At 38.7% G+C, this 14,251-nt stretch overlaps 1 protein-coding gene across 5 annotated transcripts in view; it reads left to right on the top strand.

Moving 5' to 3' along the window:
• LRCH1 (leucine rich repeats and calponin homology domain containing 1) overlaps positions 1-14,251 on the top strand; it is a 196,541-nt gene that overhangs the window by 158,634 nt on the left and 23,656 nt on the right. For 3 of the 5 annotated variants that reach the window (XM_082700563.1, XM_082700566.1, XM_082700567.1), the window contains exons 15-17: positions 311-383; positions 3,162-3,266; positions 11,804-11,913. In XM_082700563.1, coding sequence (XP_082556689.1) covers positions 311-383; positions 3,162-3,266; positions 11,804-11,913 — 288 coding nt within the window. The remainder of the gene's footprint in view (positions 1-310; positions 384-3,161; positions 3,267-11,803; positions 11,914-14,251) is intronic. The other 2 variants (XM_082700565.1, XM_082700564.1) reach the window with 1 other exon arrangement.

Here is a 14,251-nt window from a genome sequence, read left to right as displayed (position 1 = left end):
CCCGCTGTGAGGGGGACTTGAGTGTGTGCCTGTGTGTATGTGCACATGCACACGTCTCTTCCGGAGCAGAAAAGGATTGCCCGTGTCACATGGTTAAAGAATATTTTTTATTGGGCAAATAAAAATTGACTGGCTCTCCCCCCAGGCAACCTCTGCCCGGTCACCCTATTTTTTTCAGTCAGGGGCTTCATCATACAGCAGCCGGTCAAAAAGCTAGTGGTCCCCTGTAATTCTGGAACGTAGAGAAGCATGTGTAGTTCTGTTTCCGTTGCTCGTCTTTCAAAAGCCTCCTTTCCTTCTGATACCGCAGATGAGAGCGAACTCGCCTGCCATCTCTCCCACCACCAACAGCACCGCTCCGTTTGGCCTGAAGCCTCGATCAGGTAAATTAAGACCTCAGCGTCCTGACGCTTGTAAACACTCTGTGGTTTCTCTTTAGCCTCCGACATGTGTGTGTGTGAGCGTAAGCAGCCCTGCGGACGCACCCTGGTAGACACTGTGTCTGGGCCTCAGGGCTCTGCCACCGCATGGGGAGGCCAGACTTTGGAGCCTTGTTTCCAGTGAATCGCCCGTTCCGCCCACGTTATCAGTCGGAGACATCTTCCCTCCTTTTTAGTCCAAGCAAAGAGAAAAGGGCATGGGGCCTGCAAGCAGGGAAGAAATAGTCCAAGGAGTTTTTTACCAGTGGTTCCCAGTAAGCTGCTGAGCTCAAGAGCAGCCTCCCACAGGATGATTCTTCTCGAATATCCCTTGTCGGCTTTCTAACCCTCCTAAGGTCATGCATTTCCTTCGACAACAGGGCGATCATTTCAGAACTCACATGAGTGGTCAGAAGCCATTTCTTTAAAAGAGCTTTTCTATTCCCCATTTCTCTTATTACCCTTTCTATTAGTCATTTCTCTTTTAATTTATTGTTAGTATAGTCACAGATGTAAATTACAGCCGTGTGAAACTAACTGTTGGTTTTAAAAAGAAGGACGATGCATAGAAAAATTCAGTTCTTCTGATTTCTCCACTACAGTTCTGGCCAGATCTACCTTCTTTTAGGCCCTTTTTTGTTTTAATACTTTTGGATCTTTGCATACATTCACGACCCTCATGCTTTTAAGTAAGTGCTAAGAAAGGACACAGACCACGTTTCAGCAAAAATCTCGTAAAGAACTTAGATATTCTTGGATTTTTCAGTAAAACATCTTGGCAAGATTTGAAGGTATACGTGGGTATAGTTTGTAAACAGGTACCTATAAAAAACCCAAATGTAGTTCCTTCATGAAGACAACTTTTTTGTTTGAGGAGCAAGTTGATGGATGGGTAACATGTAGCCTGGTATAATGGTTTCCTGACATCCTGGATGGGCTGGCTATAAGGCAAAGCTATTTGAGAAAATGCTAGGGTACAGCAAAGGTTAGTAGGTGTTTCATGGAAAGCCAAACCGTGTGTGAAATAAGGCTCAACTGACTGGCCTCCTCATTTATGGCATCGAGCATATGCAGTCCGATCTGGGCTAGGCTTCCATTTCCCCAGGGCCTCAGGGGTGTGCTGGGAGAGATGATCTGGTGGGCACCTCTCCTCTGTGCCTTCAGTGCCGGCCTGCCAGGAGAGGTAGCTCTGTGCATTCAGGACCACAGACTGGGCTACAGACTTGCTTCTAATCCTTACACGTAGTTTTAAGGAATTTTAAATATATTTAATCATTGAGCAATCAAAAGTTGAATGAATCTCCAAAGAACAATATTCTTTTGAATGTGCCTCTTTACAGTTTAGGTATAAAGTTGTCTCAGTGATTTCTTTTTCTCTCTTTTATGGAGTCCAAACTCGGCTTATCAATATTGTGCTCGTACTGTTGAACCATTTCAAATTCATCATCGTGGTGAAAAAGAAATGGGGTATTTATTTTGAATAGCAGAAAACAAAGATGATTTCCTCTCCAAGCTTCTAACCTTTCTATAATGCAGACTAACCACTGTGGAAATTGTTCTAGTTGTTGAAAGCTTTGTGGAATTTGGTTGCTGTAAATAATGATGATTTATCTTCAGGAACATCGAGTGGCATGTTGGAATTTTATAAAACTGCATTATATATTGGGGATTTTTTCATTTTATTTAGTCATTTAAACATACTTCAGTGTGTACTTTTCACATTTTTTAAAAACGATAATATATAGCAATCTTAATTAAACATGATTTAAAAAGAAATTCTATTTGATTAGCTTTGGAACTTTTAAATGCCAACTGATGTTTCTTTTAAAGTTAAGTATATGGATTTATGTGATTTCTGTGTTATAAATAAGAACAGACTGCTCAAATCAGCACGTTGAAATAAGAACTTAGATTTTTAAGTAGGTTGATAGTTTTCTTCAGAAGAAAATTTTTTTTTCTCTTCTGTGTTCTTCTCCAAAGAGAGAGAACTGTACATACTCGAATATTCATTCCTGACTCAGAGGTGCTTAAAAATGATTGACATCTATTGGTGAATGAGATTTGTTCAAAATACTCTGCTAGTATGAACAATTGTTCTTCTACTGATCAGTACCAAAGACAGCATGAAGCGGTATCTGTGTCCAGGGTTGAGCAGAATTTTGGCTAGTTAGAGCTATCAATAAAGCATGCCAGTAGCCTTTAAATAGAAATTTTGCATTGACATGGAAAAAAATTGACAAATGGTAAACACTGATTCTGTAATAGTCTCATTTCCATATAACAGATGTATTTGCACATATTAAGCTTTGTCTACGTAACCACATTTTTTTGTGTGAATCGTATTTGCTATGATTGTTAGTTACTTAGAAGGTTTTTGAAAAAGGGGTCTGGTAGGTCTTCCGCTTTGTATCTGTGTTATCTGTGGGCACTCTTCCTCTCTGCTGACATGAAACATGAGCGCTCTGAGTCTGTGGGCTTGCAGAACTGTTAAGATTAACGATATTAACTGCATGCAAAGTATATGATTGATAAGTACTAACACTCGGTTTTTATCATTCTTTTTATTTCATGCGCCATCTTTCATTCTTCTCCTATATTGTACATTTGAATTGAAATCCCATAATACGAAATTCGCTTCATTTCCATACAAACCTTATGCCATTTGTGAAATGCTGCTGCCCCTTTGGTTTTCCCTGGTCCTTGTCCAACTGTACGCGGACCGGCTCTCTTGCTCTCCTGCAGACCCAGCCCTCACTCTTCCTCCTATCTCCTTCAACAAACTTACACAGGCACAAACATGGGACAGCTCTAGCTACAGTGTTCCATCTGAAGGAGACAGTGACAATGGTAGGTGGCCTTGTACCTATTCTTCGATGTGCTCATTAATAAGCCAATGAATGTACTGAACTCTTGTTTCGGTGCAGCTAAGGGTAGATGATATTCGCCTGCATGCCTGCTCTAAGAACCGATGAGTAAAGCTGGAAAGTAGAGTCCAGAAAAGTGCATGGGGGTTGTTCTCTAGCAGTTTGTCGAACTGCATTTAATTAACTTGAAAATTCTGGATTTCGGGAGGACTTTACAAGAATTTCTTTCTCTACCTTTTCCACTGGGGTTTTTTGTTTTTGGGGGGTTTTTTGTTTGTTTGTTTGCTTGTTTATAAAAACCGGGGGTTGTGTCTGTGCTTGGTCCTGCATCTGCCCCAAAGTGTGTTGAGAGTTCGATCTTTTATTATCTATGATTAACCGTATGAGATTTTTAAGGTAATGAGTACCGTGGCTGACCCCCGAGTGGTACACTAAAAATAATGTCAACATTGAGAAATTTCTAAAAGTGAAGAGAAATCACTTACCTTCTTCCCTTTTTTTTGGTTACTTGCACACTTTTAACTTTTGATACCTTCTACCTTTTTGAGTGTCCATTCATGTAGATGATATTCAAATTGGCCTGAAAACCAAATATGCCAATAAAAAATTGGAGACAGCTCGTTGGATTATTATGAGTATCTCTTAATTTTGTGCCATTAAATATCTTAAATAACCTAAAAGATGAAAACAAAATACAGTTATCTAGGTCTACATGCCACATAGGTCAGAATCTCCATGTCGCCTAATGTTAGTTAAGATTTTAAACATTTTACTCTAAGAAAGAAAATGACAAAAATAATGTTAAATGAATAGGGAAGAGAAGTGAGATATGAAAGTGCAAAGACAACAGGAAAATAAGTTTTCCTATTTATTTCTTAGGAAAATAAAATAAATAAATTTTCCAGTCATAATTATCTTTTAACCGAAGTATGTTATATAGGAAAAATATATTAAAAACATTTGCTGTGATTTCTGGTCAAAATTCAATAGAAAAAAGTTCTTCCAACTTCCTTATAAAGAAGGACACATGTATATTTTGTCAGGTTAGTTGTAAAAGGAGTTTTACCATTGCACAGATCTCTAAATTTTTTTTAACTGGATATGCACTTCAACAACAACAGCAATGAGACAGAAGCCCTCCTTACATCGTCCCTATTTTAAATTCTGGAAGTTGAAGAGGGTTCAGTGGAAACTTTCTTGAGAAACTGTTCCTTTACTCAAAAATAAAAAAAAGAGGGGGAGAGGCATTTCTGTTTTTCAGAAAACATGGCTATTTATGGGTCTGCTGTTGTTTAAAGGAAATCAAGCCTAAAATGAAAGATTTATGTGTGATTTGGTATTTCCTTAGGAGTGATATCTGAAACCAAAGTATATGATTGATATACTTTCTATTAAAAATCCTAAGATTTCCATAGAAATTAATAATTGTAGAACTCTCTCAGAAAATAAAATAATCTCACACTCTCTACTTGTTATTTTTTGTACAAGTGCAAATTGCAGGGATTCATGTGTTAGCTACAAGCCGTACCACAATCATAATAAAGGAATTGCTTCCAATATTCATGTGCTTCCCTCAGTTACCCTTATTTGCAATTTGTCTAGAATGTGCTGTGGACAACAGAAAATTTTCTGTGCAGAAATATCCTTGAAAAATAGTGGTGCAGGTTCCCAGATCTGATTTTTCACATGCGTTTTCATTCTCTTTGTGCTACACTTGGCCTTGTGATTTCCATATATTTTCCAACACATTTTTTAAATGAATGAAGCTTCCCTGTGCGTATTCACAAGCATCCAAATTAATCTTGCAAGAGAAATACAGCCTGCGATTTTATGCCGTTCTTACTCCTTCCTCTTAAGTAGGAGATCCTGTTCAGTGGCCATTCTTGGCATTTCCAAGCTGATAAGCACATCAGTTTCATTTCCTCCTACTGTTGGTATCCATTGTCTGCACCTGTCTCAACCTTTGTCAAGAAACAGCATCTTATTCCTGACTCAACCCAGTGTGCAATGCAGTTTTTCTTTCATTTATACTTTTTTTTTTTAGCTTTAGGTAAAGTTGGCATTTTTAGACCTTGTACACTGTCTTGCTTTGTATTAAAATTCCCCTTTATTTAAAGTCTTTTTAGTATTCTATTCCCGTGTCTCATTTTCAATTCCCCATCTTTTTCTAAAACTCTGTCTTCAAAGAAATAAAAAACGGCAAACTGGCTAGGAGGTCCTTGGAAGTTTGAATTCCCACAGGCCCCAGGGTTCTGCCCCTTGAGATCTGTGGGGAGGATGGGAGGGTGTGTGCAGGGCCGTGGGGCACTCCTAGCACTGGGAGGGGGCAGATTCACGCCAACTGGTTCTTAGGAACAATTTCATCTCTTTCTTTTGCTCTTGTGCCCTAGTACTACTCTGCCCGTTTCATGCCTTTCCCCTTCACTTTGAAGTGAAAACTGTTCCTATCTTCCTTTTTTTCTCCTTTTTCTTTTGTTCCTATCTTATTTTGAATCATTGTCCCTTTTTCAAAATTTGCAGTTAGTTCATGGGTGCCAATTTATACTTGTTTAAAATTGGCCGTTGAATTATCACTGGAGAATGAATGAATGGGCATCTCCATCTTGGGTCAGTTTACAGACATTTACTAAGTTTTTACAATAATTCTGCCCTTCTAGTATTATTTTCCCCATACAAAAATAAGGAAATAGGCTGTGTGCGGTGTTTCAGCAGTTCTTAGCTGTAGCTTCGCATTAGAATCATCTGAGAGTTTTTAAGACAGTAGCTGTCTAGATCGACACTCAGAAGTGTTAATTTATTCGGTGTCACATGGACTCGACACATTGATTACATTTTTACTGGTCTTTATGTTATGTTCAAGCAGGGGAAAGTCACTAGGTTAGAATAAATTGCCCAAAAATGATAGAGAGGAAATATGAGCATTTTGAGGGCAGAGAGAGAGTGTATCTAATTCATTTTGGGACACCAGAAGGGAATAAATGAATGCGTTAATCAGATTTCTAATTCACATTAGCCAGGATCTAAAGCCCCGGATATTTTTTCAATATTTTTTCATTTTATTTTGCTGCCCTTGTATTTGTGTATCTTAAACATCACTCCCAGTCCTGGTTCTTAACTTCCGAGGATAAGCTGAGAGCTAAATTTCAAAACCCTATACATCCATGGAGAAGCAATCTCTCACTGAGTTGAATTTAAGTAATAAAGTTTAATAATATAGACTGATAAATTCTATACCAAGAGTGCATTTCACATAATAATTAAATAAGCATTTCAAGCAACTTATAGAGCAGTGGGCTTTCTTGGTTTAACTAAAAGATATTCTTGGGGCACCTGGGTGGCTCAGTTCATTGAAAAGCTGACTCTTGATTTCGGCCCAGGTCATGATTTCGGGGTCCTGGGATTGAGCCCTGTGTTAGAGCGAGGAGTCTGCTTGAGGATTCTCTTTCCCTTTCCCTCCACCTCTCCCCCCCATGCTCTCTCTCTAAAATAAATAAATGAACCTTTTTTAAAACGATATTCTTTTTTTTTTTTTTTTTAAGATTTTATTTATTTATTTGAGAGAGAGCATGAGAGGGGAAAAGATCAGAGGGAGAAGCAGACTCCCCACGGAGCTAGGAGCCCAATGCGGGACTTGATCCTGGGACTCCAGGATCATGACCTGAGCCGAAAGCAGTGGCTTAACCAACTGAGCCACCCAGGCGCCCCTAAAATGATATTCTTAAACAGAGAAATGGTATCTTGTGCACATTCTTAAATGTCTATTGTCTACCTTGTGCTAGGCATGATGTTTGTTATTACGGGTATAACTCTGAAAAAGACAAACAAGGTATCTGCTTTTATAGAACTTTTATTTCAGAGTCTAATGAATTCAGACCTAGAAACCAAGCTTTCGTAGATCTTTCATGACAGAAAAAATTGAGGTGACAGATTATCAGGGTGGGATAATCTTTGCAGAAATACTCTCCAAATAGGCTGATTTTTGAATGAGAGAATTTTTGAAAGACTTGTTTCATTTTTCAAACTGCTTTGTGGGGCAGGAGGCGACATACAAATTGGAAACAGACATAAATTCTTAAACAGTCATAATGGAGAGTAACAGATCTATACTATATGTAGGAGAGAAAGTGATGAGTGCCATGAGAGAGACACAGATAAAGAATTCTGTACGTTGATAGACAGATCACTCCCAGGTCGGGGATGAGGATGAGGAGAAAAGTAAAGGAAGTACCAGAGATAATAGAAAAATCTGTGGAATTTGACGTGTACCTACAAAGATGAATTTGACATTCTGCACAAACATATTCATCATTCCTTTCAGGGGCTTTGCTTTGAGATTTGTCTCTTCTGCTAAAAAAATTACAAATAAGAGCAAATCATCTTTTCCATTCATTGCATGTTATTTATTAGTTAAGTTACTTATTAAATGTAAAGAAATTATATTATTATAATTATATATAATTATATAATATTAATTTATAATATAAATATAATTTATATAATAATTTTATAAAAATATATATTATATAATTATGTTATTTATTAAAGTTAAGAAAGACTAATTTTTCCTGTATCTTAATTCACCCTTAAATCACCTACTTCTTCATCTCTTCATACACACACACACACACACACACAGTCCTCCACACACTCACTCTGCTCTCTTCTTCCTCTTCTTCTCCTTCTTACTTACACTTAAATAGGGTGGCATTTGATTCGAGAAACAGATACAGACAGTGCTGCTCTTCTTAATACTGTCTGGTAGCCTTGAGTTAAACTCCCTGCCCCCAAAATTAAGTAAGGAGGTTCTTAAAATTTAGTAATTGAAATTAAGGGGGAAAAAATCAATAATTCTTCTATAGATCAATTTTCCAAATCTTTGGTTCAGGCTGGTCACATATTATTGTCACATATTATCACGTATTATTACTGGTCATGTATTATTTAAATATGATTTGAAAGAAAAGAAAAAAAAACCAACAGTATTACCATAGAATTGGAGCTACCATAATGCTCCCATTAAAATGATTCTCTAATAACAGACCTTACAAAATAAGCAAGCACTTATGTGCTCTGTAGATTTATTATTAGCTTAAAGAGTTTGCTTTAATTTCTCATATAGTCCACAGTAATTAATCCATTTAGAACACTAGTAGTATTATAGTCATGATTTCCAATAATTTTAGGTACATTTGAAATATTCATTAAAAAAAAACACAGTTCAAATGTGTTTTAACACTTTGTGATGCTTAACATTCATAGAGCAAATACTCAAGTATGCCATTTTATATTTTTAAGATGCATGGGAATTTAAGATGAAAAGGGGATACTGGGACATTAAAACCCAGACACCATTGTAATATCTTATCTCACACAGGGTTCTAACAAGGTGTAGATACTTGAATTGTGTGCTGTTAAACAAAGCTCACGGTTAATTTAACTTCCTGATAGTTTCGTATTCAGAAAGAAATCTGCCAATAAAAACATATTGAAAATATTAAGCATGCTGTATTAGATAAGATTGCCCCCTAGAAAAAAGGCAAAGGGAAATAAAACCTCCAAAGAAAACATTAGCTTTGTTTAAACAATGTTGGGGCGCCCCTTGCTGGCTAGTGTATAAATTACTCAACTCTGCTCACATTCCTTGACTTTTTTGGTAAATTTGGTTGACTTCTTTTCTTTGAGGGTGTGGATTTACATTTCAATACATATCTCTTCTGGATGCTATGTTAAATGGGTAGAGTTTTTCCTTGGTCTTGAAAGGATGCAAAGGCAAGCTTAATGCATTTCCAGTTTCTTCCCATCTCCCCAGTTTGTCTGCTTTCTCATTTCCCTTAGCTCTGCGAACTGCTCATCTCTCTCTGCTGGGTTACACTACTCTACTTCCTTTGCTGGACTTGCCTTGATTTTTTAAATAATCGGTCTCACTTCCTGGGGTTTGGTTTCTGTAAGTCTTGGTGACAGCCCTTTGGTGACATGTCTTTGGCTCTTTTTGCCCGTGACTTTCCTGGATGGCTTGAAACAGGGGCCCAGGCCCCAGGCTGACTCTTCCCTGAGGTTCCAGAAGGTGTTATATCCAGTAGACCACCCTCTTTCTCCATTTACTGTATATCAAGGGTATATTAAGACAACTTTCTAATCTTCTATAGAGTATCAGAATGCTGATTCACATACCCTGCAACTGACTTAGAAAATACTGAGATGTGAGAAGCTTAATGCAAGTCATTTTATTTATTTACTTACTGGCTTATTTGCTTATTTATTTGAGAGAGTGCATGCATAAGCGGGAGGGCCAGAGTGAGAGGGAAGGAAGGAGATAATCTGAAGCAGGCTCCACACTGAGCACGGAGCCCAATGCGGGGCTCAGTCTTCGGATCCTGAGATTAAGCCCTGACCCAGAACCAAGAGTCGGACGCCTAACCGACTGAGCCACCCAGGCACCCCCACACAAGTCATTTATTAAGGTCGTTTGGTCCAAAGGTACACTTTGGACCATACATTGAGAATAAGATGACATAGTTGGGTGAGCATGGAGTAATTGATTATAGGGAGTGGACTCAAGTTGTTCTATTCTAAGTATATTTATAAACTATATTTAATTTTTAAAACTTAGTAAATTGAAAAAAAAATTAGCAAATTGAGGTAGCTTTTAAAGTGACCTATAAAGGGGTGTCTGGGTGGCTCAGTCATTAAGTGTCTGCCTTCAGCTCAGGTCATGATCTCAGGGTCCTGGGATGGAGCCCCGCATTGGGATTCCTCCTCTGCTGGAAGCCTGCTTCTCCCTCTCCTACTCCCCCTGCTTGTGTTCCCTCTCTCTCCATCAAATAAATAAATAAAACCTTTAAAAAAAATAAGTAAAGTGACCTGTAGGAAGTGTTTGTCAGAATAGAATAAAAGTTGCATGACCTTCTTATTTACATGATTTATTTATTTATTTTTTAAAGATTTTATTTATTTATTCAACAGGTAGAGATCACAAGTAGGCAGAGAGGCAGGCAGAGAGAGAGAGAGGAGGAAGCAGGCTCCCTGCCGAGCAGAGAGCCCGACGCAGGGCTCGATCCCAGGACCCCGAGATCATGACCTGAGCCGAAGGCAGTGGCTTAACCCACTGAGCCACCCAGGCACCCCCATTTACATGATTTAAATTATGGTGATTGAAATTACTGGAATTGCAGTAGTCATGCAACCTTCCCTGTGGCCGTGGTTTTTAAAACTGAAGTTGTCTGCCCAGAATTTCCTGGAGGGCTCCCCAACCCACCTCACCCCCCTAAAACCCCCATGCAGTCTGTGGGTCATAGACCCCCATGTAGGTCTGTGGGACAGGGGGAGCAAATATGACTCTTACCAGTACCTTGCTCCCTCCTGTGTGAATGGGAAGTTGACAGTCTCGGGATAAAAATCTCAAGGAAGAAAAAAAATTAAAATTTAAATCTGCCCTGGGCTTTGTATCATAATAAAAAGTGATTAAAATCCTTGCCGGAATCACCCTGCCCTATGTAGAATATTGTTTGCCTTCTTATTAGTCTTTAACAAAATGTTAGCCTTCGGAGGTTTCGAGGATTTATTTTCTCTGGAGCCTGAGGCCCCCTCCCCTGCCTTTCAGAGGGAGCTCCGCTGTCAGTCGCTGTTCGTGATGGTCGTAATTTTATTTTTTTTTATTTTTTTATTTTTTTTTTAAATTTTATTTATTTATTTGACAGAGAGAAATCACAAGTAGATGGAGAGGCAGGCAGAGAGAGAGAGAGAGAGAGGGAAGCAGGCTCCCTGCTGAGCAGAGAGCCCGATGCGGGACTCGATCCCAGGACCCTGAGATCATGACCTGAGCCGAAGGCAGCAGCTTAAGCCACTGAGCCACCCAGGCGCCCCTGGTCGTAATTTTAAAGACGTGAAGCCACGGATGATCTTTTAAATTGCCTCCCATCTTGCCAGCTTTTCTAAAAGGAGTCTGTGGTCATTTCTAAAGAACTAACTTTTTGGATATAATGTCAGTGACATGATAGAAGGGAAAGTTTTTCCACTTTACACTTAAAATATGTAATCTTGTATCACTTAGTTCTTGTCCTTAACTCAGGCTTATAAAACATTTGGCCAACAGAAATATTAACCTGTGCACATTTTTAATGTGTAAAGCAATTCTAGAGTCCTCTTCTTTGAATAAAATTATCTTAATTTATGAAAGGACCATAAAGCCCCATGTATAAATGAACACTTAGGATGAAAGCAGGAGAACATGAGAGAGGGGGCACCAGTCAGAGCTGTGGCCTGGCATGGTCCCAAGGATGAACCACACCCTTCCCTGAATTCAGTCTATTATCACCAAAAATATAACTGTTGTTAGTCTGCATAACTCGGTACAGTTTAAAATATAATCTTTAGAATATTCAAATCGAGCTTTCCGTGTGAAGTCAGAATTGGTTTCTGTGTGGTAAGTGCCTTATTTACTTAACTACATACAAGTCGTCCTATAAGGCAACCTATAGCGGGCACTCAGTAAAGGCTTTTTTTCCCCCCTTTTTATTACAGTGTTTCTAAGACCTCAGAGAAATTTGGAATCTATAGACCCACAGTTTACAATTCGGAGGAAAATGGAACAGATGAGAGAAGAGAAGGAACTGGTGGAACAGCTCCGTGAGGTACCCCGGAAATAGTCCGTTGCTGAACAGGCTTTTCCCCTGGAAACAGCCCATCACTGAATACCCATTTTCAGAATTGAGGCAGCATTTTCTACTTTTGAAAAATAAGACTTTGAAGCACTGCAGAAAGGCTTCATGCAGGTCACCTCCTGACTGATGTTGGGCAACTCACATAACATCCCTGATTTCAGGTTTTTTCACGTATTAAAAAAATACTTCCCATCTTAGTGGGGTTTTGTGAGGGAATATATGAGATAATGGAAGTAGAAATACATATGGATTAAAGCTAGTACTGGTTCAGTTCAGGTATGCTTTAAAATAATACACTGTCATTCTTCTGCTTAGCAATAATATTCCATTAATTTAAAGATGTTCATCGTTACTCTACTTTGCATCCCAACTGATCAGAACTTTGTAATTAGTTACTCAAGCAAAGCATTTGAGTTCCTATCCAGGATGAAGTCTTGCACTAGTCTTTCCAATGAAGATTTTAAGCTTGGCAATGGCAGGGAACATGGCTGCCTTATTGTTTGCATTTCTGTTCCCACACAGCTTCTGGTGGGCATTCTGTAGCTGTTTGTCTATCCTCATGGTCTTTGTATCTAGTGAGAGAGCTCATACATGAACATATGAGAGATCAAATAGCAGTCCCTGGGTCAGAGAACACATTCATATTAGTTAGTAAAGTCAGTACGTCATGAATTGCTTTATAAGTTCTTTATATTCAAGGAGAAGTACCGTAGCCATGACCCAGAAGAGTGTAAGAAAGGCTAGAGTGGATAGATTTAAGGTAACATCTTCTCCCTTCACTAGCAGATGGTTACTGACTGCCTCTGTGTGCTGGGCAGTATTCTAGGAGATGGGTAGAGGAGAGAACATAAAGGTCCCTACTCTTAGGGAGCCTATAGTTTATGAGAATAGATGGTAAAAAAGGAGGAAAAAAATAAACATAATTTCAGAGGGCAATGAATTCTGCAAATGAGAAATGAATCCCATAAATAAAATTAAACTAAATTAAGGTAGGTCCCCATCTGTGTTGTTACAGATGATTCTTTATATATGATTTAGCAGGTAGTCAGGAGGAAAGAATTAAAAACGCAGAAACCTTTTACCACCACTTTAAGTCACTGGTTGGCTTATTAGTCACAGGGAAAAAGTCAAACCTCTGTCGTATGCCTAGAGCATTTGCATATGCTAGAAGTTTGGGAGGTGAATTTTCAGAGGTAAAAATAAGATCAAAACTGAGAGATGCCTCTCAAAGAGTGACACAATATTATCTTAAAGTTTGGGTTATATTTGTTGTTTACATTTTCATTTATGATGTAAAATAAGGGACTGAAAGAGTATGGAGAAGAAAGGTAGGTGTCTACACACAAGAATGTTCTGAAAAGGAATTACATGATGCTGTATTATGCACTGGTTTTCTAGCACTTCATTTATTCCAAATCTCCAAATTAAGTCATTCTTTCTTTGGCTGTTATCCATTTAACAGGCACCACTGTTACAAAATAGAAATTTGTATTTGAAGTTTAAAAAGTTAATTTCTCTACTTCTACTTCTGAGAAGATTGAACAAACCTACTTTTCCCTATTTCCCTCACTAAGTACAAGTAAAAACCATGGACATAACATACAAAATAAACATAAGGATACTCGGAAAGGTAGAGAGAAGACAGCAGACTGGCCAGGGGCCCTCAGGAATAGAAATGACACAGTGGTGAGTTCTATGGATTTTCATTTTTTGCCTCATATAGCTCAGACTTGGAGCTGAAGTAGTTGGAAACCCAGAAATGCTGTTGGGCACAATTTCTTTTAAAAGGCCACCCAAAAGCTTGCTTATCTTAGCCAAAGTACCAAGAAAGGAACAACCTAGCAAGATAAAAACCTTTAGACAATAAATGCTTTACTCCAGCTAAACATCCAAAAATTCTGTGGCTCCTCCCTTATCCATGCCAGCAGCAAAGATGGAGCAGGCTCGACTTCCACCCCTGGTTGGTGGTATCAGAGAAGACCAAAACAGGAGCCAGGAGTCTCCTCCATGCTAGCTGGGAACAAGCCCATCTCCTACCATGGCGTCAATGGAGACTACATGGGACTTGGGATTTCCACCTGCATCCAGCAGTTAGAACTTCCCTCCATCAAGTTAACTGAGATCAAGCGGGAAGCATAGATATCTGCATTTGCCCAGTGGTTATAAGATAGTAACCCCCATTTCCTGCCAGAGCAGTGTCCCCAAAAGCCAGTTAAAACTGAAGGTTTAAATAGAATCTTGAGTCTCCTAACATAATAGGCAAATGTCCAAGTTTCAACAAAAAAGTCAGTCATCCTACCAAGAACCA

This window comes from Mustela nivalis (assembly GCF_964662115.1).
Source record: "Mustela nivalis genome assembly, chromosome: 15".
NCBI lineage: Eukaryota > Metazoa > Chordata > Mammalia > Carnivora > Mustelidae > Mustela > Mustela nivalis.
This window is presented reverse-complemented; position numbering and strand designations above follow the sequence as displayed.